This window comes from Schistocerca gregaria, chromosome 3 (genome assembly GCF_023897955.1).
Source record: "Schistocerca gregaria isolate iqSchGreg1 chromosome 3, iqSchGreg1.2, whole genome shotgun sequence".
Lineage (NCBI taxonomy): Eukaryota > Metazoa > Arthropoda > Insecta > Orthoptera > Acrididae > Schistocerca > Schistocerca gregaria.
In genome coordinates this window covers 579,234,165-579,250,569 of record NC_064922.1, presented here as the reverse complement: position 1 = coordinate 579,250,569, position 16,405 = coordinate 579,234,165, and the positions used below count along the sequence as shown (strand labels likewise).

Below are 16,405 nucleotides of genomic sequence, written 5' to 3'. Positions count from 1 at the left end.
ACTATCGGTCGGAGATGGCATTCACGTATCGTACAGCCGTTACGGCCCATTCCATGACTACCAGCGGCGTACGTCAGCCCCACATAAGTCCAACCCAAAACAGCAGGAAACCTCCACCTTGCTGCACTGGGTGGACAGTCTGTCTAAGGCTTTCATCCTGACCGGGTTACCTTCAAACAGGTCTCCGACGATTGTCTGGTTGAAGGCACATGCGACACTCATCGGTGAAGAGAACTTGATGCCAATCCTGACCGATCAGTTCGGTATGTTGTTGGGCCGATCTGTACCGCACTGCATGGCGTCGTGGTTGCAAAGATGGATCTCGCCATGGACGTCGGGAGTGAAGTTGCGCGTCATGCAGCCTATTGAGCACAGCTTGAGACGTAACACGACGTCCTGTGGCTGCACGAAAAGCATTATTCAACTTGGTGGCGATGCTGTCACGGTTCCTCCGAGCCATAATCCGTAGGTAGCGGTCATCCACTGCAGTAGTAGCCCTTGGGCGGCCTGAACGAGGCATGTCATCGACAGTCCCTGTTTCTCTGTATCTCCTCCATGTCAGCACAACATCGCTTTGGTTCACTGGACACATCCCTTGTTGAGAGCCAATCCTGGCACAACGTAGCAATGCGGTCGAGATCGAACCGCGGTATTGACCATCTAGGTATGGTTGAACTACAGACAACACGAGCCGTGTGCCCCCTTCCTGGTGGAATGTCTGGAAATAATCGGCTGTCGCACCCTCTCCGTCTAATACACGCTGCTCATGCATGGTTTTTTACATATTTGGGCGGGTTTAGTGATATCTCTGACAGTCAAAGGGACTATGTCTGTGATACAGTACCCACAGTCAACGTCTATCTTCAGGAGTTTTGGGAACTGGGGTGGTGCAAAACTTTTGAAGTGTGTACAAACTGAACCCAGGACCCACCGACATAATTTCAATGGTTGTTGTGTGTATTTTGGTATAACCTATCCACGGCCTCCGGCGTTTCGTTATGAAGTTACTGCTTTTAGTTAGGTTTCTCGCCCTAATTTGCTTTGAATCCGCATTTCAATAAAAATAATGCACAACTGAGCACATGTCGACGGTATGCACTGTGTATTTTGTTTCCATTCGCTCACGATGCTTGCTATTGACAACAGCAACGCCCTCCTTACCTCGTTGGCCTCAAGTTAGTATTGAGTCCTGCTCGGTTCTGTGTTTTGTTTTCGAGTAGTGTTAGTTGTGCGTGAACAGGGACACGCAGCAGTAGTTTGGATACGTTCACCGATGAAGTGCTGGCCGATATGCAGCTCGTGTATGGGTTCAGTGACTGCAACAGCAGAGTGATCCAAGGACGTTGTGCTGAGCTGTCCGCCCACATCACTGGACTTTTGCATCTGTACATGGGTGCCTGCGAGAAACTGGACCCTTCAGTGTTAGAATGGAAGATAGTGGCTGCTTAAGGTATGAAAGAACACCCGATGTGGAAGAGAATGTGCTACACTTGATTGGCGACAATCTTGCGTCATGGTGTCGCCACGTTGCTCGAGCTCTGAACACAAGCTAACCAACGGTTTTGAGAGCCTTACATGAATAACAGTTGCACTCTTATCATGCACAGAGGTGCAATCGCTGCAGGCAAAGGACTTCCTACGTCGAGTGGCATTTGCGAATTGGTTTTTGTAGCAATGTACAGCACACCCGAATTTTCCTGCTTTCGTGTTGTTTGCAAACGACGTGATGCTCGTAAGAGAGCCCATGTTGAACACTAAGAATAGCCATGCATGGGATGACGAAAATCCATTTGCAGTGGTGTGTCGATCCTATCAGCAGAAGTTTGACGTGAATGCACGAGCTAGTACTGTCAACGATTTTGTGATTACCTACTTCCTGATAAATTGAAGAGTTGTCTACAAAACCTTCCTCCAACACGTTCATCGACAGTTTTTAGAAGATCAGTTGCTGGGAATTTGTCAACTTCTGTGGGTTCAGCATGAAAGCCTACCAGAACATTTCGCACTTCATGTTTGGAACGAAATTGAAATACAGTTTGAACGACTATGGATTGGTCACGATCGTCCTGTTCCATGGCCAGCTTCGTCAGCAGAGATGACATCAATGGTCTTCTTCTTCTTTAGCTTCTGGGAGCATGCGATGAGCCTAGTTTACAAGACTCCTTTCGACACTCGCAAAGACCCTGTTGCTAAGATTACCACAGTCAAGGAAAAAGTAAGCCAGACTCTTGGAATTCTTGTTCGTGTGTGCGTCGCTCTACAGTCTTTCGTCATCATGGTGGTCGACGTTTTGATCAACACCTGTAAGGAAACGGTTCTATTTTTTTTACATGCTGTACTTTACGCTCACAGAGCACGTTGAACATACTGTGACAAAAGTGTACATATTTCGTCTGAAGGTTGTTGAGTTTGTGTTGTGCGTTATAGGTTTTGGGTATCGCAAGTTGCAACCTTCTTTACTGTTGTGAAGGTACTTCTATAGAAACAGAGGTGATTGCTGTAAAAAAAATAAAAAATCATAATTACGTTATTAGTCTGTGACGAGTAGCCGGAGACTGTGGGTCTCTTTTACCAAAATACTCAGAAAGTATCCCTGAACAACGTCTCAAAATTTTTCACGCATTATATACAGTCATGGAAAAAATATTCATACGCCACCGGTCGTGTAGAATAACTCCATTTATTAGAACTTAAGATCCCAACCAGATATGTTATTTGGTGAAATAACAATATGGACTTCCTTTCCTAATCTGTACTTTTAAACGGATCAACTAAATTAGTCTTCTGCAAAAAAATTATTCATACGTACCAAGAAAAGTACAACGTACGTAAATGTAATGACAATGTTAATACTTTGCAGGCATTCCTCTCCTGCGAATCACTTCTGTTAACCTCTTTGGCATGAAGTGAACCAGTTTTTTGGTAGTCTTTGACATAATATTTTGCCACTCTTCTTACAGACATAGTTTCGTAACCGTCTCACTTCATATTTCATGTTTTCTGACCATTCTTTCGAGCGTACACCAAAGATGTTCAGTTGGAAGAAGGTCTGTGATCCGTGCTGGAAACTTGAGAAAATAGAGAGTATGGTACAAAGACCACAGGTGACCAATTTCGGCCGTATGCTTAGGGTCACGGTCTTGCTGAAAGTAGTAATCTGTGCCCAAACTCAAGCTGTCAACACTTTTTGGCTGATTTTCCTTTAGGATATTTAAATTCTGAAATCTATCCACGTTACCTTCAACAAAAAGTAAGTTGCGCATCACCAGACGTAGCGATACATCCCCATAGAATAGCTACTCCACCACTGTGCTTTACTGCGGGTTGAATGTGTTTGGGATCCAGCTCAGTATTTGGTCGCCTCGACACCAATATCCTGCCACCATTTACAAATATATTAAATTTTCTTCCATATGTGTACAATATCTTGCCCCAGAAACATGTGTTCTTGCTTATATTCATTTGAGAAAATTCAAGTCGCAATTTCTTGCTCGTCTTGCTGATGTATGGTTTTCTTCTTGATTCTCTACCTCCACACCCTTTACTACTTAAAACACAGCAAACAGCGCTTGCTGTGATTGTCTTCCGAAATGATAATTAACATACGCAGATAATGCAGAAGCTGTCAGTTTAGGATATTTTTTGACCATCCCTGTAAACACATTTCGTTCTTTTTGCGTTAGATTCTGTGGTCGACTTGTTCTTTCTCTATTAATGAGGGTATTTGTTTCTCTAAATCGCGATGTTATGTACTGCACGGTTGCCCGGATTCTTCCAGTATCAACTATTTCTGAAAATGGTTTTCCCCTTTTCATTTTAGGAGATAACTATTTAACTTTCCTCTGCAGTTCTTTCCTCCCATTTGCGGAACATTTTACTGTTATCTGGCATCTTGGTCGTATCGGAATCAAAATGCACGAGGTGCAGCTTGCCACTAAAGACGTTCCTTGCTGCACGCAGTTCATTAGTCGTTTCTTTGTTTACAGTTCTGGTAGGGTATGAATAATTTTTTCCCCACTGTGTGAAACCAGCTGGTACATAGCTGTTAATTACTTTTTGCAGAAAGCAAATTTACTTAATCCTTTTATACACTATGTGATCAAAAGTATCCGGACACCTATCTGAAAATGACTTACCACTCCATCGGTATAGCTGGAATTCAGTATGGTGTTGGCTCACCCTCAGCCTTAATGACAGCTTCCACTCTCGCAGGCATACGTTCAGTCAGGTGCTGAAAGGTTTTTTGGGGAATGGCAGCCCATTCTTCACGGAGTGCTGCACTGAGGAGAGGTATTGATGTCAGTGGGACGGAGTTCCAAAATATCCCAAAGGTGTTCTATACGATTCAGGTCAGGATTCTGTGCAGTCCAGTCCATTACAGGGATGTTATTGTCGTCTAACCACTCCGCCACAGGCCGTGCATTGCGAATAGGTGCTCGATCGTGTTGAAAGATGCAATCGCCATCCTCGAATTGCTCTTCGACAGTGGGAAGCAAGAAGGTACTTAAAACATCAATGTAGGTCTGTACTGTGATAGTGCCACATAAAACAACAAGGGGTGCAAGCCCCCTCCTTGAAAAACACGACCACACCATAACACCACCGCCTCTGAATTTTACTGTTGGCACTACAGACGCTGGCAGATGACGTTCACCGGGCATTCTCCATACCCACACCCTGCCATCGGATGGGCACCATGTGTACCGTGATTCGTCACTCCACACAATGTTTTTCCATTCTTCAATCGTCCAACGTTTACGCTCCTTACACCAAGCAAGGCGTCGTTTCGTATTTACCGGCGTGATGTGTGGCTTATGACCAGTCGCTCCACCATGAAATCCAAGTCTTCTCACTTCCCGCCTAACTGTCATAGGACTTGCAGCGGATACTGATGCAGTTTGGAATTCTTGTGTGATGTCTGGATGGATGACTGCCTATTACACATTACGACGCTCTTCAACTGTCGGCGATCTCTGTCAGTCAACAGACGAGGTCGGTCTGTACGTTTTTTTGCTGTACGAGTCCCATCACGTTCCGCTTCACTGTCACATCGGAAACAGTGGACCTACGGATGTTTAGGGGTGTGGAAATCTCGCTTACCGACGTATGACAAGTGACACCCAGTCACCTGACCACGTTCGAAGTCCATGAGTTCCGCGGAGCGCCCCATTCTTCTCTCTCACGACGTCTAATGACTGCTGGGGTGGCTTATATGGAGTATCTGGCAGTAGGTGGGAACACAATGCACTTAATATGAAAAACGTATGTTTTTGGGAGTGTCAGGATTTTTTGATCATTACAGATTAGGAAGAAAACCTGATACTGTTTGTTTACTCAATAACATACCTAGGTGTGATCTTCAGTTCTAATAAATAAAGCTATTCTACTGCAACACTAGTGTATGAATACTTTTTCCGTGGGTGTATTTCCAGCTGACAAACCTGCCATTGTCAGTGTCTTCAATCTGCTAAATTCTATTAGAAAAGGAGGCAAAAAAGTGAACTGTGTCTGTAGTGTAATATAGAAAAAATTTCGTTTGCATGTATTCGTGAAAACACCTTTAAATTATGAAATAGTCTCGCAGAGAAAAATGCGCAATGTAGACATGTATAAGTACAGCTGTAATAGGTATTGTAAACGTCTCTATGGCAACGCTTCCTCATAGGTCAGTTGACAGTTGTTTTCGCCTACAACAGTTTGCGCGTCGCAGTTTAATGCTGTCAAAGCGCTGTCGAATTTCAGGAATTTCCTTGAGTTGACTCGACTGTAGGAGTGTCTTAGTAATGAAGAATAAGCGTATTAAAACTTCATGCGCGATACGACATTTTTTCACGCATTTCAGTGTTTGTGACGTGATAGCTATATAGCTATTTAACTATGTATCGTACTGTGATATATATGTGTAGTTACATTCAACGGCATACGTGGATACTCTCTGCAAAATATGTTACGAATAGAGTTAGTAGCAAAGAAGTAATAAATTTAAACGTCATGCACGAAGAGGCAATTTTTTTCGCATCTAATTTTTTATGACATCACATCTCCTCAACTGTGAGAGGTAGGCGGTTCTTACCCCGCCAGAGATCATTGCCTGACAGTGAGGGATATGTGTAACAAGCTTGGTTGAAATTGGCTAGGTGGTTTAGGACATACAAAATGGTTCAAATGGTTCTAAGCACTATACTTAACGTCTGAGGTCATCAGTCCCCTAGACTTAGAACTACTTAAACCTAATTAACCTAAGGACATCACACACATCCATGCCCGAGGCAGGATTCGAACCTATGACCGTAGCAGCAACGCGGTTCCGTACAGAAGCGCCTAGAACCGCTCGGCCACAGCGGACGGCTTAGGACATACATAAACGCACACATATACATACATCAGTTTTTATAATGTGTATGGATACGGGTATTCTGATCATTTACAGATATTTTTTCTGTAAAAATGACTAATTATTTTTGTTCAATAATTCTTCTGTGGCACAGAGGGGGCTGGTTATGTGAAACGTCTTTATTTTTTAAACCACTTTAGACTCTACAGGTTGTCAAAGTGTTTTATAGTTGCACATCTAACCCCTTTCGGTGCCAACGCTAAATTCATGAAAAGATAACACAGATCACTTTTTCTTCCAGTGGTTTGTTTGTGAATGTGTCTGTTACTCTCAAGCTAAGAAAGATTTTGACAACAAATTCCATAAGTGAATAAATGCACTGCAAGACTGAGGTTAATATTTTCAGCTGCTTAAAGAGATGCCTGCAAGAAGTACGTTTTGCCAATCCGATTCACACAACTATAATTACTTTCTTTTGTGCAATTACTACTTACTGTTGAAGTCAGGATTTACTCAGGATATTATCTCATAGGACATCAGTGAGTGTAAGTATACAAAATATGTTAGCTTCCTGATTTGTACAACCCAAAAGATGGCAAATATACTCATAGCGAACATAGGCGCACTTAAACGTGCTAGCAGATCTAGTTTAAGTTTTCAGGCACATCTAAAAACTTAGGAGTTTCTGCTGTGTTTACTGTGTCCCTGTGTAACCGCTGTAGGGCCGTGCCACACTGGACTCGCAGCTGCTGGAGCGCTGGGCAGGCCGCCACTTACCGGCTCGTACCTCGGCGAGCCAGGCGGTTGGCGGCCGCATGAGCGGGGCGCGGTTGCAGAGGTGCTCCTCGTCACAGCACTCCAGGTAGGGCCAGCGGTCTCTCGGCACTTTGGCCGGCCTCCGGTTCTCGCACAGCAGCGGCGTGCTGCTTCTGAAACACACACACGCATCGCGGCTACGGTCCTCTGCAGAGTGGAGTGCGAGCACCAGGAACTGGTCAGCGTATCTGTCACACTACGACAGAACAGTATGTACTGCTGTAAACAACATTTTGTTATGAGTCTTCAGCATCTCCTGGCGTAATTCATGACGAAACAAATCTACATCTACATCCATATCTCGCAAGCCACCTGACGGTGTATGGAGGAGGGTACCTTGAGTACCTCTATCGGTTCTCTCTTCTATTCCAGTCTTGTATTGTTCGTGGAAAGAAGGATTGTCGATATGATTCTGTGTGGGCTCTAATCTCTCTGATTTTATCCTCGTGGTCTCTTCGCGAGATATACATAGGAGAGAGCAATATACTGCTTAACTCCTCAGTGAAGGTATGTTCTCGAAACTCCAGCAAAAGCCCGTTCCGAGCTACTGAGCATCTCTCCTGCAGAGTCTTCCACTGGAGTTTATCTATCATCTCTTTAACGCTTTCGCGATTACTAAATGATCCTGTAACGAAGCGCGCTGCTCTCCGTTGGATCTTCTCTATCTCTTCTATCAACACTATCTGGTACTAAATGCTACACTGCTGAGCAGTATTCAAGCAGTGGGCGAACAAGCGTTCTGTAACCTACTTCCTTTGTTTTCAGATTGCATTTCCTTAGGATTCTTCCGATGAATCTCAGTCTGGCATCTGCTTTACCGACGATCAACTTTATATGATCATTCCATTTTAAATCACTCCCAATGCCTACTCCCAGATAATTTATGGAACTAACTGCTTCCAGTTGCTGACCTGCTATATTGTAGCTAAATGGTAAGGGATCTTTCTTTCTGTGTATTCGCAGCACATTACACTTGTCTACATTGAGATTCAACTGCCATTCCTTGCACCATGCGTCAATTCGCTGCAGATCCTCCTGCATTTCAGTACAATTTTCCATTGTTACAACCTCTCGATATACCAGAGCATCATCCGCAAAAAGCCTCAGTGAACTTCCGATGTCATCCACAAGGTCATTTATGTATATTTTGAATAGCAACGGTCCTACGACACTCCCCTGCGGCACACCTGGAATCACTCTTGCTTCGGATGACTTCTCTCCATTGAGAATGACATGCTGCGTGCTGTGAACGACTGGGCGTCAGTATCCAACGACAAGTGAACTGTCCATCAGCTCACCTGATGGCGGCAATCTGTTCAGCTGCCGAAATATTGTGCCCGTTGGTCACTGACGACTAGCCATTCTTCTGTGAACTATTTCAGCATTTTTAGAAATGTAATTACTTCAGCGCTGTAACTGTGACTGACTTGTTTTTGTTTGAGTGACATAAATACAGCTTGTGCGAAGTAAAAATGGTCGAAAAATGCTTACAGTAGGACCGATACGCGATGAACATCGGAGAAGATGCTGGAAATGGCCACTATTGATGTCAATGTAGAGCTGTGCTCGATTCATTCAAACGCGAGACGTCTGTAACGGCTTTGCCTGAGTAATAGCAGGAATAGCTGTTTTAACGTCATACTGTAGCTCTTACGGTGTTAATATATATGCCCATTCAATTTCCCAAACAGATAAAAATCACAGGGACAGAGAGATGAGGTGATTGTGGTAGCTAAAATATTGCACTGGCTCTGCTGATTGTTGTCTCCTTTCTGAACAACCCACACACTCAAATCAAAGTTCTCAAGGCAGTGCATACTATTGCTACATATTGCTGAAAAAATCTACACCGTCTTTCATCTTCTGTGAATCTATCTACATATGGATTAAACGGTTTCTGGAAATACCGGTAAGCAAGGGAGAACCGATAGAGGCTCTCAGGGTACCCTCCGCCACACACCGTCAGGTGGCTTGCGGAGTATGGATGTAGATGTAGATGTAGAAGCATAAACAGTCTGGTGAAAAAAACGTATTATGATGAGGACACCAGACATTGCACATAAAAAACGAACCTTTAGAGTATGTAACGGCTCTTCAAAATACCGCTGAGGATTTTCTGATGCATAATGATGGATCTTCTGTGGTAATGTGCCTTCACAGTCTGAATCATGCCTCACCCCTAGAAATAAAAAACTAAGGCTCCAGAAATGCTGAGTCCACTTCACTCAGAAATCGAATGGTTCATAGAGTTAGTGGTTCCCAGCAGTTTCCATTGTGGATAATTCTCTCATTAACAAGGGTCAAATCCAAGCTACTCTTACAGCAACTTTGTAGGCCAGTTTTATTGCGTCTACCCTATACGTTATAGAACTAAGAAAGTTTGGACCCAGGCTGCACTGTTGCTAGATTGCCCCACTCCCAACTCACCCACTACCTCTGGCTCAAGCCAATTGCCTTACGTATAAAATGGTGGGAAATACAAAATTATCCATTTGGTCGATGTATAAAATGGCGGAGTACTCAAAAGTTGCTGGGGAATTCAAAATAGTCCAATTACACTAAGTGTAAAATGGAAAATAAAAAATCCAAGATGGTGGAACTATATCATTTGCGATAAGCATAGAATCCAAGGCGCCAAACCCTTGGATGTTGGCTCAGCCTGCCTGGTTGTCAGATTTACTCAGTTTTATGACGTCAGAACCTAAGGTGCTGGACCTCAAGATATGAGCCCAGGCTGCATGCTGGCCACATTTCCCCAGCTCTTTGATGTCAGAATACATGATGACAGATCTGGGGTATGAACCCAGCTTGCTTGTTGTCAGATTTCCCGTGTGTTCTAAGTTTAGAATCACATACTGTGGGAAAGTTCACAGTTCTCAGATTTTCCACACTCCTATGATATTACAGTTTGAACTCACTTTTTCTAGTGCTAAGCTTAACCAACTGCCACTTCTGCTAGGACAGAGTAGGAACAATTTTGCCATTATTTAAACAAAGACGGCACCGTGGAGTGTGTCCACTAGTTCCAGAAGGAGTCTACATCGCCACTATCAGTCAGAGATGGCAGCTGCCACTGTGGGGGTCACTGCTGGTGGGTCATGGTCACTGTGCAGCCCCACCCCTTTCGCAGTGCACTGCTTCCACTGCCACGGCCACAGCCTGTGGCGTGTTGTGCTGTCCACCACAGTGGACAGGCCAGTCATCTAACCGCCACAAGGCACTTGCTGTTACACCACTACTACAAGTAGACTACTTTTGCCTACGTGCTGGAGCTCGCAAATTGATTGCGTCGCAACGCCACGTCACCATTTAGGAATGAGAACAGTTATCCGTCTTCTATTGTTCGCTAAAGCCGTGCACCGCCATCTCAGGCTGCATGATTTTACACTTAAAGATGTCTATTTTTTGATCGGTATGGGTTCTGGCCTCTTAACTATGTGGAATGCATCGCTTTCAGATGAGTATCTAACCAGGCCCCAATTTTGGCACCCTATTGCACTGTGTGAACTTAAATCAGCCTTACAGGTAGTCTTAGATGCATCTGTAAGGAGGATGATTGAAGTTCAGCATATTGTCTACAGTGATATCATTGGAATAAAACAGTAGCCCCCACTGAAAATAGCGCAAATCTGCCGTGACCGTGTTAAAGGCGCCACTTGGACATAGCTGTCAAATTCGTCTGATATGAACACATCTGGGACACTATTGGACGTCAGTAATTTCGAGTATTCGTCAGAATGATTTAAAAATCTTATGGAAACGTTCAAGCTCGCTAAAAACACACCCTGTTTGCAGCACGGTTCTAGAGGGTTGTTTGGAGTGCTTATGAGTTAAGAATCACAAAAGATATTGAACGAAAAGAGAGATGCCTGCTAGGATCGTAGCCGGTATGCATAACATAGACAAAAGTGTATTAAAATATTTATTGACTTCAGCGCAAAATTGACCAATTTCGACATAAATTCAATGATGTATGGATGCACTATATTGTGTGTGTCCCAATTTATAGCAAGTACGAGTAGAAATACTCCTCCATACCAGAAGCGTACGATCATGATAACCTCTTGCAAATCGGTGATACTTGACTCTCGTCACTAAAAATATGTAAATGTCATGTGACTAGAGCCTCCCGTCGGGTAGACCGTTCAACGGGTGCAAGTCGACGGGGATGGAATGATGATTAGGATAACTTAACACCTAGTCCCTGAGCGGTGAAAATCTCCGACCCAGCCAGGAATGGAACCTGGGCCCCTAGGACTGACATTCTGTCGCACTGAGCATTCAGCTACCGGGGGTGGACACTATGGTCGCTATGTCATGCACAACTGTCAGTCTTCTATAGTCTAGCCGGCACCATGTGATCCAGAGGCTTGTCCAGCTGCAGCTACACAGTGGCCAGTCTCGGTGTGTGTCCTGTAATGGTAAGGTTAGTTCACACTGCAGAATACAATGCTGCTCAGTTCTAATACTGAGGCATGGTTAAGGCCATAGAAATGCACTTGAAAGTAATGAATTCCACTTGGCTAAGAGGCCAGAAATGTCGAGATTGTTTTAAATCAAGTAGGCCGAGGTGGGGGTGCATACGAGTTGGGAAAGCAATGACTGGGTTCTAAGTTTAGAACACACATAAAATCTGGCAACCAAGCTTACTGGGTCAATATCTCCAAATCTACCATATTGGATTCTGGCATCATAGAGCTGGAGGAAATTCCAGTGGCCATATTCCATCGCCAGATAGGATTTAGACATCATAGTGGAGTGAAAATGTGGCACCCATGCAGCCTGGGCTCATAGCCCTCTGTCCACCATATAGGATTCGGTACTCAGCTCCTACTTCCACCACCATGACAATGCCACATCTTGGTTTTATCGAATTTCATACAGCTATGCACATAACACAATTGGATTAATATGAATTACCAGCTCCTACTGCCACCACCACGACAATGCCGCATCTTGGTTTTATCGAATTTGACACAGCTTTGCACATAACAGAATTGTATTAATCTGAATTACCTGCCTTTTTATATGTAGGGCAGTATTAGAATATTTTAAAATTCCCATCATTTTACGCATAAGGGAGCTGGCCTACGTCATAAGGACGGGATAATGGGGAGGGGGAATCAGGTAAAAGTGCATGTCATAGGGGGTGGAGGGGGACAGGGAGAATCTGACAAAAATGCTGCCTTTACCTGAACCCTCTCACCCCTCCTACTCCTGTATAATAGATCGTTTCACGTCTTCATAACACCGATACTTCGGGAGTAAAATAGATCAAATTGACCATTTGTGTACTCATGTTAAATATTGGTCACTTTGATACAACTACTGAAATGCGTTTCTTAATTATAGTACACGTTTTGCTTTATTGAGTTAAAACCAGCGGTAACATATTGTTGTCCATTTTTTGCTTGCAGCGGCAATGTGCAGTCTCAGCCTGCGTTTCGCTAGAAATTTCGTCTTTGATACAGGTCCTGTGAACACAAAAATTAAAAATATGGGAGATCATAAATGGCGAGCAATGAAAGACGACAAGACTGACAGTGAAGGCTAGTGGTAAGACTATTTTTCAGGGTAGTCGTAGACAGGTACAAAGCAGAAGGGAATAAGCATTCTTTTGAGTTGCCTACCGAACAAGGGTAAACCACAAAGATTTCATTATCACCTAAAAAAAAAGGATCACAGACCACAGCAGCCTGATACAGCTGCAACACTTCTGTTGACAAGAACTAATTAATGAACGATACTCCTCTGTATCAGCGGGTTTCGACACTGTAGACCGATGTGCATACCATGACTGCAGGTAAGTATCTAAAAACAAATAAAAAATAATTACATAGTAAAAATTTTTTGAGGTGGTAATTCACTTTACGACTGTACTATCGTGGTATCACGAAATGTCTTCTGTCAGAGGGACAAGAGGCACTATCCTATGAACAAGCGGAACATGAGAAGAGAAATACTGCAGTAAAGTCAGCAAAAGAAGATCCTTGGTAGTTGCAGTGGGCTTGGCGTTGCTGTTTTACTTGCGTGTCTCCTGATCCAATCACGTACATTTTTATGGCAACTCTGTAGTGTTCTCACAGCACTGTAGAAGACTATTGTTTCGCCTGCCGATGTTTCCATTCTGTTGTTGAAAGCTGGCAACAGAATTTGCCAGCTGTCAAGGATCTTCTTTCGTTGACTCTATTATAGCGACAAACATCAGTCGTCTCATTGTTAGATTGCAGTCTGTAGCATTATCACGACGTGAAGATTGCATTGCGATTCCAGAAAGAATCTAACTCTGCAGCAGGGAGTGTCCTGATTTAAAACTTTTTGGGAGATTAAAACTATGTGCCGAAAGGTACAAGGGAGAAATTCTGTGAAGTTTGGAAAGAAGGAGAAGAGTTATTGGTACAAGGAAAGCTATGAGGGGGGGGGGGGGGGAGGGGGGCGCCTTCGTGAGAGGAGCTTCTTGGAGAGTTCAGTTGTTGGGAGCCACTTTCCCACAAAAGGTCTAGGTTCTATATTCGATTCATGGTCTGGCACAAAGTTTTAATCTGACAGGAAATTTCAAGGTTATTGTTGTACTTTTTAGGGGAGAATCACCCTTTGTTGAAACTTGTCGGTTAATTTACAGAGCGGGAACAGTTACTTGCCATTATTATGGATAGAATAAGTCTGGTAAATATGAGAAGTAGGTGCAGGAAAAATTACAGTTTAACCGTTCGCTTGACGAAAGATCCGTACCCAAAGACTGGAAAGTTGCACGGGTCACACCGATATTCAAGAAAGGTGGGAGGAGCAATCCGCTAAATTACAAGCCCATATCATTACCGTCGATATGCAGCAGGATTGTGGAATATATATTGTATTCGAACATTATGCATTACCTCGAAGAGAACGGTCTACCGACACACAGTCAAGACGGATTTAGAAAACATCGTTATTGTGAAACACAACTAGCTCTTTACTCACACTTGATTCCATATTTCTAGATTTACAAAAGGCTTTTGACACAGTGCCACCCAAGCGGCTTGTACTGAAATTGCAGGCTTATGGAATATCGTGTCAGTTATGTGACTGTATTCATGATTTCCTGTCAGAGAGAACACAGTCCGTAGTAATTGACGGGAAGTCATCGACTAAAACAAGCGATTTCTGGCGTTCCTCAAGATAGTGTTTTAGGTCCTATCTACATAAACGATGTAGGAGACAATCTGAGCAGCCGACTTAGATTGTCTCCAGATGATGGTGTCGTTTATCGACTAGTTAAGTCATCAGAAGATCAAAACAAATGGCAAAACGATTTAGAAAAGATATATGTATGTTGCAAAGATTGGCAGTTGACCCCCAATAACGAAAAGTGTGAGTTTATCCACATGAGTTCTAAAAGTAATTCGTTAAAATTCGATTATACGATAAATTAGTCAAATCTAAAGGTAGTCAATTCAATTAAGTACCTAGGCATTACAATTATGAACAACTTAAATTGGAAGGAACACACAAAACATGTAGCGAGGAAGGCTAATCAGAGACTGAAATTTATTGGCAGGACACTTAGAAAATGTGACAGATCTACTAAAGAGACTGCCTATACTATGCTTGTCCGTCCTCATTTAGAATACTGCTGCGTAGTGTGGGATCGTTACCAGATAGTACTGACGGAGTACATCGAGAAAGTTCAAAGAAGGGCAGCAGGTTTTTTACTATCGCCAAATAGGAGGGAGAGAGTAACTGAAATGACAATGGATTTGGGGTGGACAGTATTAAAACAAAGGCGTTTTTCGTTGCGGCGGAATATTGTCACGCAATTTCGATCACCAACTTTCTCCTCTGGATGAGAAAGATCATCATAATAAAATGAGGGAAATCAGAGCTCGCACGGGGAGATATAGGTGTTCGGTTCTTCCGCGTGCTGTACTAGACCGGAATAATAGAGATTTATTAGGAAGGTGGTTCGATGGACCCTCTGCCAGGCAGTTAAAGATGATTTGCAGATTATCTATGTAACCACGCGGGGTAGCCGCCCGGTCTAAGGCGTCTAGTCACGGTTCGCAGCGCTCCCTCCGTCGGAGGTTCAAGTCCTCCCTCGGGCATGGGTGTGTGTGGTATCCTTAGCGTAAGTGTTATATTTAGATCAAGTAGTGTGTAGGCTGAGGGACCGATGACCTCAGCAGTTTGGCCCCATAAGGTCTTACCACAAATTTCCTATTATCCATGTAGATATAGATGCAGAACCAAACTCCAAAAATAATGTGTTTTAGTTATGCACTGTGTTGCATGGCATTGTACACAGTCCGACAAGGCGCAGTTAATGATATGAAACAGCACTTGCGCTTGGTATCAGTAACTGTGACGAGGTATTTTGTACCATTTACAGTTTTGTTCTTGGAAGACGCATAAGGAGAAGTGATTCAATGAAAACATTTGTGTCATGACAGGGCAGTTGTGTTATATGAGAAAATAGTGCAATTTGAATGAACAACAGCGAAACGATGAACAGTTGAGTATTATTCCTGATCAGGGGTGAATCATGGCTTCCATAGGAAGGCTGCAACATTTACTGGTCGCACCTATGGTGCCAGGGCTCTCTAAACCGTTTACAGGCCGTACTCCTTTCCTTTTCATAATCATCTACTAAATAACACCAAAAGATATCTCAAAGATAAGATATATAGGTAGCATATTTCGCCGCCGACATCACGTTTCCCGAAACTTTATCACAACAAACAGTACTAGAAATGACGCGTTATGGAGAGATCTTTAATGTTGTCTATGTTAGCTTCGTTAGATACTTCATGTTTGTTAGTTTCAGTTCTACACTTGAGACGTTTATAGTGTTTCATGTGTTTTCAACATGCGGCGTTTATGAATTCAAGTGACGAATCAGTGATGGACTGTGGCGTCACAGGTCCTATGCTGTGATTGGCTGCAAAAACAAACAGAGCAGTTCCATGTTGATTAAAGTATTTGGGAAGTTAACATGTCGTATTTGCTGCTTTTCTTACTTACAATTCCGTATTACACCACTAGAAACTGTAAATAATACACCGCATAGAATATCCCTCCACAACCCACCATTTTTAGTATGGTTTGTTATGCTGAAATGTCGAGAAATATAACATTCATGATAAACATGCTACCATTAATTGCACCGTTGACATTATATAAATACGAGGGCAGTTCCGAAAGTAAGTTTCGTTCTGATTATTCTCTACCACACTGCTGAAATCTACACAGTTCCGCTCGTGAGCAGTATTATCTCTGGTT

General features: G+C 43.3%; 1 protein-coding gene across 1 annotated transcript in view; it reads right to left on the bottom strand.

The window, feature by feature from the left end:
• The window catches only part of LOC126355470 (uncharacterized), a 449,786-nt gene that overhangs the window by 82,757 nt on the left and 350,624 nt on the right, over positions 1–16,405 (bottom strand). The window contains exon 4 of the mRNA XM_050005788.1: positions 7,112–7,263. Within this exon, the coding sequence (XP_049861745.1) occupies positions 7,112–7,263 (152 nt within the window). The remainder of the gene's footprint in view (positions 1–7,111; positions 7,264–16,405) is intronic.